This window comes from Solanum lycopersicum, chromosome 12 (genome assembly GCF_036512215.1).
Source record: "Solanum lycopersicum chromosome 12, SLM_r2.1".
Lineage (NCBI taxonomy): Eukaryota > Viridiplantae > Streptophyta > Magnoliopsida > Solanales > Solanaceae > Solanum > Solanum lycopersicum.
Window position 1 is genome coordinate 31,899,071 of NC_090811.1, and position 11,127 is coordinate 31,910,197.

Below are 11,127 nucleotides of genomic sequence, written 5' to 3' on the forward strand. Positions count from 1 at the left end.
TCAGACTTCATCAAGGTGATATGCCTCAACCACTTCATGGACACTCTCTACATGCCTCAGGTAGATCTTAATCCTTTGACCATTGATACTGACCTTTGCACCCTCCATATTCTCCAACTCAACCACTCCATGTGGAAACACTTTAGTGATAAGGAATGGTCCCTTCCACTTGGACTTGAGTTTGTCCAGAAGCAAGCGTAGCCTAGATTTGAATAGAAGCACCAAATCCTCAACCACAAATTCTCGCTTTTCAGTCTTTTGGTCGTTGTAATTCTTCATCTTCTCATTGTATATGGCTGAACTTTCATACTCTCTTAGGCGAAGCTCATCAAGCTCATTTAACTTATTAAGTCTTTGTTCCACCTCTTCATTCCACTCCATCTTCAGTGTCTTTATTGCACACATGGCTTTGTGCTCTAACTCGACTTACAACGGACAAGCCTTTCGATATACCAGTTGGTATGGAGACATACCTATGGGGGTCTTGTATGCGATCCGATAGGCCCAAAGAGCATCATCAAGTCCTCTTGACCAATCTGTTTTATTAGCATTTACCATTTTTGATGATCTCTTGATTTGACACCTTAACTTGCCCGTTAGTCTGTGGATGATAAGGAGTGGATACATTATGGAAAACCCCATATTTTTCCAATATCCTTTTGTACAACTTATTGCAAAAGTGAGATCCACCATCACTAATAATGGCCCTAAGTGTGCCAAAACTTGAGAAGATGTTCTTTTTCAAGAATGCTGTGACACTCTTCCTTTCATTGTTAGAAAGCGCTATAGCTCCCACCTATTTTGACGCGTAGTCTACCGCCATGAGTATATACTTCATACTATGAGAACTCACAAACGACTCTATAAAATCAATGCTCCAAACACCAAAGAACTCAATCACCGGAATAGGATTTATAGGGAGCTCTTGCCTATTCGAAATTCCTCCATCTCTTTGGCATATATCACATGACTCGTCAAACTCGTGAGAATCTTGGTGAATGGTTGGCCACTAGTACCCACACTGCCAAATCTTGTGGGCATTCTGGATAGCACTATGGTGCCCACATAGGGGAGGATTGATATGCCTCTAAAACACTTAACATCTTAATTTTCGACACGCAACGATGAATAAGCCCATCAACACAACTCTGGTATAAGTAGGGATCATCCCAGAAGAAAATTTTCATATCATACATGAACTTCTTCCTCTGATGGAAGGACAAGTGCGATGGGACTATATCACTATCCAAATATTTTGCAAAATTGGCGAACCATGGAATTAAATCATTAGAAGCGGCTAATACATACTCATCACGGAAGGTATCATCAATTTCAACCGTTTCACCTTTTGTCGCATAGCTTCATACTCTAGTCTAGAAAAGTGATAGGCAACTTGATTTTCAGTCCCTTTTCTATCTTTTACCTTAAAATCAAACTCTTGCAATAATAGAACCCATATAATCAACCGTGGCTTCACATCCTTCTTCGCCATCAAGTACCTCAAAGAGGAGTGGTCAGTATGCATTATGACCCTCGTGTCATGCAAATAGGAGCAAAATTTTTCGAATGCAAATACCGCAAGAAGCTCTTGTTATTCATAGTATAGTTCTTTTGGGCCTCATTCAGGGCCTTATTTGCATGATAAATGGGGTGAAGGATTTTTTCCCTTCTATGTCCCAATACCAAACTAAGAGCAACCCCACTAGCATCACACATTACCTCAAATGTCTCACTCCAATATGGGGAAATAATAATGGGTGCGGACACCAACTTCTCTTTCAACTCTCAAAATGCTTTCAGACAGGATTCATCAAAATAGAACTTATATTCCTTCTCAAGTAATTTGTACAGAGGATGTGCAATTTTCGAAAAATCCTCACTAAATGTCTTGCAAAAGCCCTTATGTTCCAGAAAACTTCTCACACCAATTACAGAGATGGGTGGGGCAAGCCTCTCTATAACTTCAGCTTTCGCTCGATCAACCTCTATCCCCTTCTCCGAGATGCGATGACCCAATACTATGCCTTCTTTCACCATAAAGTGACATTTTTCCCAATTCAGCACAAGATTGCAATCTTCAGATCTTTTGAGAACCTCTACAAAGTGACTCAAACACCAAACAAAGGAGTCGCCAACAACCAAAAAGTCATCCATGAACACCTTAATAGTGTCTTCCACCATATCAAAGAATATTGACTTTATACATCGCTAGAAAGTGGCCGGTGCATTAAATAACCCAAAAGGCGTCCTCTTGAAGGCGAATGTCCCATAAGGGCAAGTAAAAGTGGTATTTTTTTGATCTTCCGAGGCAATAGAGATTTGATTGTAACCCGAGTAGCCATAAAAAAATAGTACCGTCCTTTTCCTGCGAGTCTATCTAACAACTGGTCCATAAAGGGAATAGGAAAATGATCCTTCTCAGTCCATGCATTCAGCTTCCGGTAATCCATACAAACTCTCTACCCGGTAATCGGCCTCATTGGGACAAACTCGTTTCTCTCATTAGGCACTACTGTCATTTATCCTATTTTGGCACATACTGAACAGGGCTTACCCAACTACTATCTGCAATAGGATATATGACTCCGACATCGAACCACTTTATGATCTCCTTCTTCACCACCTCTTGCATAGGTAGATTCAACCGTCTCTAGTGCTCAATACTTGGCTTGTGATCAGACATGAGTTGGATTATGTTTGAACAAATACCGTGATGGATCCCAATAATGTATGCAATAGTCCAACTAATGGCTCGTTTGAACCTCTTCAAACTAGACACTCTACTTGTCGCACATTCAAATCCCCTGCAATGATCAGCGTCAAAGTGTAGTGGTATAACCTTAAGCTCTAATTTTGGAGCCTCCTCAATAGATGCTCTCGCGGGTGGAGACTCGCGATGCTTCATATCTAACTCCAATTTATTTAGTTTAGACCAATATTCATTTTATTCAAGTTCCACAACCAAAGAAACATACTCTTTAATACCATCACTTTCAAAATTCATGATCACTGTCACTAGTGCCTCGACACTTAGGCTTTCTTTGATTTGTACCTCAGACATACTCTCAACCCGATAGAATATAACAGGTACCATTTGGATCTCACCACTATGCTTCATGAACCTACAAATATTGAACGTTACTTCTTCATTGTTCAACCTAAACTTCATATGCCCTTTCTCCATATCAACCAAGGCATGACCGGTGATAAGGAATGGCCTCCCAAGAATAATAGGAACCTAAAGTCCACCTTACAATCAAGAATCACAAAATTAGTCAAAAATATAGACGACTCCACTTTCACAAGCACATCATAGAGTATCCCAATGGGCTTCTTCACTGTTCGATCGGCCATCAGTAATCGCATTGCAGTAGGCTTTGGGTCACCCAAACCAAATTTTTTTATAAATGAAAAGAGGCATGAGGTTAATGCTTGCACCTAGATCATATAGTGCTTTAGAAAAGTGTAATAATCCAATGGTACATGGAATAGTGAAAGCGCGGGGATCTTCCTTTTTCTTCACAAGAGACCTTGTAGCAATAACACTACAATGCTGCATTCGTTCATCATCCTCAAAACTTACCGATCACTGCTTTTTAATCATATCATTCATAAATTTAGCATAACCGGCATTTGTTACAAAGCTTCAATCAAAGGGAGCGGATGGTGGTGGAGGTCTAGGAATGGGGACCAACTTTCTAACACAGACGACATAGGTGGATCAATCGTTTGCTTACCTCCTTGAGTAGTGATTCTCATGCAATGTCCATAATTTTTAGGATTTTGGATGGTATTTCTAGGAAGAGTGCCCAATTGGCGTGGGTTCACAATAGTGGACAATTGGTCCATTTGTAACTCAAGATGCTTAATCGAGACCGCATGTGCATCCACCTTTTGCCCAATGTTAACTAAATCACCTCTTAATTCCTTGGCGTACTCATCCCTAGCATCAAACCTACTCATCATCTTCTGTAACATATCCTCAACTCACACCATAATACCGCCACCATCCTTAGGAGCAACTTTCCGATTTTGAGGTGGGACATAGGGCCCACTTCGATCATTTCTGTTACCATAGTTACCCCGGTTGAAGTTGTTATCGCAGGTGTAGTTTCCATATCGAACATACTAGATCTCTCTATTCTAGTTACCATAGTTTTGACCTTAATTTCATTGACCTTGATGCCAATTCTCTTGATTGGAGCCTTTGTTTTTTGGTTAAAAACCCCCTGTCTGATAATTCACTACATAAGTATCCTCTTCATAATAGTACTCATCCGCTAGCGGTTGTGGTTTAGTCAAGTAATTCACCGCATTTACCTTCTCTGCACCTGTAGTGACATTTTTCAATACCAACTCTAACTCTGTTCTCATTTGAGACATCTCCTCACGAATCTCATCTGCAGACAGATTGTGTGTAGCTTGCACTGCGAAGGTGATTCTCCCAGTGTTTGACTTAGTACTCCAAGCCTTATTGTTGTGAGAAATTTTCTCCAACTTCTTTGTGATCTCAGGATATGTTAACTCACCATACGAACCTCCTGCAATAGTATCTAGTACTGCTTTATTGTTATCATCCTGACCCCTATATAAGTACTCTTTTAACGACTCATCATCAATGATGTGGTTAGAGACACCTCTCACATACGCAGTAAATCTGTCCCAAGAGATACTTACCAAATCCTTAGGTAGTGCCACAAAGTTGTTCACTCTATCATTGTGGTTGAGCTTTTTTGACACCGAGTAGTACCGAGCTAAGAACACATCTCTCAATTGATCCCAAGTATAAATGGAATTATAGGGTAACTCATTAACCCATATCGCGACATCTCCAGTCAATGATAGAGGAAACACTCTAAGCAAGGTAACGTTCATATCAAAGTCTGACCTCCCAACACAACTCTTGCACACATACCTCAGTTTGACTATGTGAACATGTGGATCCTCAGATGGTAGACCTACAAACAAACCGCTCAGGGTGAGCATCTGTGTCAAACTACTAGTTACCACGAACGTGTGCCCATGGGGTAGGAGGTAGGACTAGAGGACCATCAGAATCAATTTTATTGACATTGCCCCTAAATAACTCTTGAGGGCATGGGATGAAAGGTTGTATCCTCAACACATCATCATTTTGATTCTCCGCAACTACTTGATTGTGAGCCTCAACTAGTGATGGACGCTGACGAATTATCCCATCACCTAGATTGGCTGGATTCTACTGATTTTCCACTCTTCGTAGTGTACGATTAAGTTAAGAATCAAATGGAATGAACAGTTATCCTCGGCTCTGTGTACTTGGCATACAATAGAGCTAGACTTGTAAGAAACAAAAAAAACAAAAGTAACTAAAATCAGGAAATAATTTACTAAACTTTAATAATGTTATTAAAGTTAATCTAAAATCCACTTTCCCCGACAGCGTCACCATAATTTGATATGCTCAAATTACACTTTCCTAAAGAAGTATAAGCGGTCGTATCAACTAAAGAATCCAAATAGTAGGTTGGGGTCGATCCCACGAGGAAAATAGTTTAGACTTATATTAAATGTACAATTACTTCTATTTTGTCAAGTACTTTCCAAAAACAAGTAATTAAAGGGTTCTTTTTTGTGAAACAAAATTCTTAAATATCTCTAAGTAAAACAAGTAACAGGAGTAAAGATTTAAATTTTTGTCAAGTTATGAGAGAAACTAGGGTATATGTGTTCCCCATAGATTCGTAATGCCATATTCCTAGCTATAACATTTCTTCCCTAGTGTTTTGCATGCAAAGTGATAGGTCAGGTATCTCTACATCATTAGTTTGACATTTAGAAAATTTTACCCCGTACCTTGGTTCGGATACGTGTGTAGTTTAAGCTACTAACCCTTACCTTTACTTCATTTTAAACATCATATTTGATATATGACTTAGTTATTACTTGGCACCAGTCAAGACTAGCCTATTAGATAGTATCTCACTAAATCTATGTTTATAATTCTTTTCTTATTACTACCTCTTTGGTACAGTAAGTAGCAACAAGGCTAGTTCTAATGTGTGCACTCATTAAAAAGACTTCTAAACAAAAGAATTATCAATACATGCATTAATTTATTTGAGAATTGTTATTTAAGTTAGGTTTACTTTGTAAGTCACCCATGGTTTCCACTACCTTAAATGTGGATTTAGTTACCCATGCATATAAGAACAACATTCATATTTTTTAAACAATAAAATATGAACTTACTTTGACAATTCGAAGGAAATCTTGAAAACCCACTTGGAATAACAAGATAACACTTGAAAACCAAATCCATAAATTGAATTATTGCGGAAGTTGCAAAACCCACTCTCCAAACACAAACTAAGAACAATAACAATAATGTCCAACCCCAAAAACGAGGTTTTAATCCCTATTTATAGAAAAATTGTCCTAATTTAAAAGGATTTAAAATAAGGAAAGTTGCCAAAAATGTGGTTGCAATCGACGACCCCCACAGATGGAACGTTGATGAAACGAAGGAATGTCGATGAAACTACAGACAGTCGACTTCCTTCCTCAGTCCAGACATAGAATCATTTTTCGTCCCTCAGATGGCATCATCTCTGAATCAATCGACGGACCAACATCACGGTCCGTCGTTTAATCTATGGTTCGTCGATGCCTTCTGTTGCTCCATCCTTAAAATCTCTCTAACTTCTAGTACTGGGCCTATCTATGATCTCATCGATATGAATTATTTTAGTTATCCAATAACGTACTGATATATTCTACAATTTATTTTATCATTGTATCTTTAGATTTTAGAGTAATTTCTAAAAAAGAATTTTTGAACTTTATGGACAATAAATAGTGTGGTTTAGTTGGTGAATATAGTGTTTGACTTAAGTAAAAACTAAACAAGTTAGACTTAGAAAGTTGTTAAGTTGTTTTAATGAGTTCAAATATAAAATGTGGTTTAGTTGGTGAATATAGTGTTGAAATTAAGTAAAAACTAAGCTAGTTAGACGTAGAAAACTTTTAAGTTCTTTAAATAAGTTTAGTTGGTGAATATAGTGTTGTTATTAAGTAAAAACTAAAGTAGTTAGATTTAGAAAGTTGTTAAGTTGTTTTAAGCAATTAAAATATATAATGTGGTTTAGTTGGCAAATATAGTAATGAAATTAATTAAAGCTAAACTAGTTAGACTTAGAAAGTTGTTAAGTTCGTTAAATAAGTTATAATAAATATTGTGGTTTAGTTGGTGAATATAGTGTTGAAATTAAGTAAAACCTAAACTAGTTAGACTTAGAAAGTTGTTAAGTTGTTTAACTAAGTTGAGATATACAATGTGGTTTAGTTGGTGAATATAGTGTCGGAATTATGTAAAAACTAAACTAGTTAGACTTAGAAAGTCTTTAAGTTGCTTTAATAAATTAAAATATATAATGTAATTAGTTAGTGAATATAGTGTTGGAATAAAGTAAAAATTAAACTAGTTACCCTTAGAAAGTTGTAAAGTTCTTTAAATAAGTTTTATTATATAATGTGGTTTAGTTGGTGTATATTGTATTAAAATTAAGTAAACACTAAACTAGTTAGACTTAGGAAGTAAAGTTCTTAAACAAAATTTAAATGTATAATGTGGTTTAGTTGGTGAATATAGTGTTGGAATTAAGTAAAACTAAACTAGTTAGAGGTAAAAAGTTATTAAGTTGTTTTAATAAGTTAAAATATATAATGTAGTTTAGTTGGTGAATATAGTGTTGGAATTAAGTAAAACTAAACAAGTTAGACTTAGAAACTTGTTAAGTTCTTCAAATAAGTTAATGTAATTTAATTGGTGAATTAGACTTAGAAATTTATTAAGTTTTTCAAATAAGTAATGTGATTTAGTTGATGAATATAGTGTTGGAATTAAGTTAAAAACTAAACTAATTAAACTTAGAAAGTTGTTAAGTTCTTCAAATAAGTTAATGTGATTTAGTTGGTAAATATAAGTGTTCGAATTAAGTTAAAATTAAAATAATTAGAGTTAGAAAGTTGTTAAGTTCTTTAAATAAGTTAATGTGATTTAGTTGATGAATATAGTGTTAGATATAAGTTAAAACTAAACTAATTAGACTTAGAAAGTTGTTAAGTTATTTCAATAAATAATGTTATTTAGTTGGTAATATAGTATTAGAAGTAAGCTAAAACTAAACTAATTAGACTTAGAAATTTATTAAGTTCATCAAATAGGTAATGTGATTTGTTTGGGGAATATAGTGTTAGAAGTAAGTTAAAACTAAACTAGTTAGACTTGGAAAGTTGTTAAGTTCTTCAAATAAGTAATGTGATTTAGTTGGTGAATATAGTGTTTGAATTAAGTTAAAACTAATCTATTTAGACTTAGAAAGATTTTAAGTTCTTCAAATAAGTTAATGTGATTTAGTGGTGAAGATAGTGTTCGAATTAAGTTAAAACTAAAATAATTAGATTTAGAAAGTTAATGTGATTAAGTTGGTGAATATAGTGTTAGATGTATGTTAAAACTAAACTAATTGGACTTAGAAAGTTGCTAAGTTCTTCAAATAAGTAATGTGATTTAGTTGGTGAATATAGTGTAAGTTAAAAACTAAACTAATTAGACTTACAAAGTTGTTAAGATCTTCAAATGATTAATGTGATTTAGTTGGTGAATATGGTGTTTGAATAAGTTAAAACTAAACTAATTAGACGTAGAAAGTTTTTAAGTTCTTCAAATAAGTTAACGTGATTTAGTTGGTGAATATAGTGTTGGAAGTAAGTTAAAACTAAACTAATTAGACTTAGAAAGTTGTTAAGTTCTTCAAATAAGTTAATGTGATTTAGTTGGTGAATATAGTGTTTGAAGTAAGTTAAAACTAAACTAGTTAGACCTAGAACATTGTTAAGTTTTTCTAATAAGTAAGATTATTTATTTGGTGACTATAGTGTTTGAATTAAGCTAATACTAAACTAATTATATAAAGTCGTTAAGTTCTTCAAATAAGTAATGTGATTTAGTTGGTGAATATTGTGTTCGAATTAAGTTAAAACTAAACTAATTAGACTTAGAAAGTTATTAAGTTCTTCAAATAAGTTAATGTGATTTAGTTGGTGAATATAGTGTTGGAAGTAAGTTAAAAGTAAACTAATTAGACTTACAACTTTCTATAGTGCAGGTGAACCGATTAGAGGTTCAGTCTATGGCTATCCAAAAAAGACATATGAAAAGAAGCAGGCTTAATATTGTGGTTCATCATCCTATAGCTTCGATGGAGAGGATAAAGAGACAATATATGCAATGGAGGGTAAGATTGTTTTTCTCAATGCCGAGCTTGTTGCTGTAGCCGACAGAGAGATGAAGAGAGAGGTGGAGATTGCGGCATCAAAGGAGGCAAAAATATGAGGTATGCAACGCTTCAGGCCCAACTAACTTTTCTTTTTGAATTAGGAAATATTCTTCCTCCATGTCCTGCAAGTAGTGATGATGTAGCTGATCAGGAGGGTGATGAAAATGATAAGGGTTATAAGAAGAGTGAGGGTGATAATAAGTAGTTGTATTATTTTGACATTTTAGACTTCTATATTTTTGGAATTGTTTGATCGTATTTTAGTTTATTTTGAAGTTGGATGAAGTTTATTTTGAAATAGTTTAATGTATATTTTGAAAATATTATGTTGTTTTGGTTGGATGAAGTTTATTTTAAAATTGCTCATTTGGAATTCTTTGAGTTTGATGAAGAATATATTGAAATAGCTTATTTGGAATTCTTTTAGTTGTTTTGATATAAATCTGCAGGTGGGATACTAAAATTGCAGCTCAATGCTGCCAGTGTTGTAGAAGAAATACGGACCTCTGGAGGTCGGAATCAGAAAGATGAGAAATAAAAATACCGACCTTCGCAGGTCGGAATCTAAATAATAAGATATAAAAATATCGACCTCCGAAGTTTGAAATCTCAAAAATAAGAAATAGAAATACCGACCTCAGGAGGTCAGAATCTAAAAAATAAGGAATAAAAATACCGACCTCCTTGGGTCAGAATCTAAAAAATAATGTGCATATGTGTATATCGCGTGTGTGATCTTGATAATGTGAATATATACATATGTGTGTGTGTGTGTGGGGGTACACATAGATATATATCACATTATCCTTCCCCTAATACATTTATTTAAGTCATGACACCTTAACACAAGTCACCTTACTTCACATTATACCTTGATATATACCACAACATGATACTACTACAATTTACATAATAATGCCAACAAGGTAATGATCATCATACACAAAAAATAAGCACCGCCGCCATAAGTAAACCATACCACACAAGAGCAATTCATTTATCAATTTTACATTAATAAAGGAATTAGGTCAACTTATGCTCTTCCAATGGACATAATCACCATTCCTTAATCCTCGATGAATTCATAATCCAAATAGCATAAATAACCATAGAAATCAATAATATGACATAAACTAAAACCAATTCGACAAACATTATATCTTAAGGCACAAACCCAATTCATAAAACCAATTTAGGAGATTTGGACAAGACACGGGTTCTTCAAGTAATTCCATTAAAATCATGTTATAAACCTTGATTCAACATCATTACTTCAATATCATGAATTATAAAATATTTTAACAATGAATTCATGCATAGAATAGAAATTGAGAAAATTGATTATAGACTCACCTTTGAAAACCTTTGAATTGGACTCCTTAATGAGAGGTTATTCAAGAATGAAGGATTATTTTATATTAGTACTAAGAAGCCCGTGACATTTGGATTAAAAAATTGGAGAATTGACCTTCTTGTTTGGAGCTTGAAAGTTCTTTAATGGAGGATTTGAGTAGAGGAGAATTTAGAGAGAAGGGATAACTTCTATTTTTTTTATTCAAATTGAGGGTTGAAGGTTTTGATTGGGGAAATAGGTGTAAAATGACTTAAAATCAATGTATAATACATCCCTAAATACCCAAAAAAACCCTAAATTAGTTGAACCTTTTTAATTAAGTCTAACATGACTTATAAATGGCTTGACAAAATCTGGATCATGAGTATGCGTCGCGGAGGCACTTTCCAATCTTGTTTCTGGAAATCAATTTGAGGAAGAAAGCTTCTTTACAAGCCTGCGATGAAAAGGCAA

At 34.6% G+C, this 11,127-nt stretch overlaps 1 protein-coding gene across 1 annotated transcript; it reads right to left on the minus strand.

The window, feature by feature from the left end:
• Positions 1-405, minus strand: LOC138340308 (uncharacterized). Its single transcript, XM_069292020.1, has one exon. The coding sequence runs from the start codon at positions 403-405 to the stop codon at positions 1-3; it is 405 nt and encodes a 134-aa protein (XP_069148121.1).
• Between the last annotated feature and the right edge of the window lie 10,722 nt (positions 406-11,127).

Coding starts and splice junctions, on each gene's coding strand:
- LOC138340308 (XM_069292020.1), bottom strand. CDS start 405: ATGTGTGCAATAAAGACACTGAAGATGGAGTGGAATGAAGAGGTGGAA.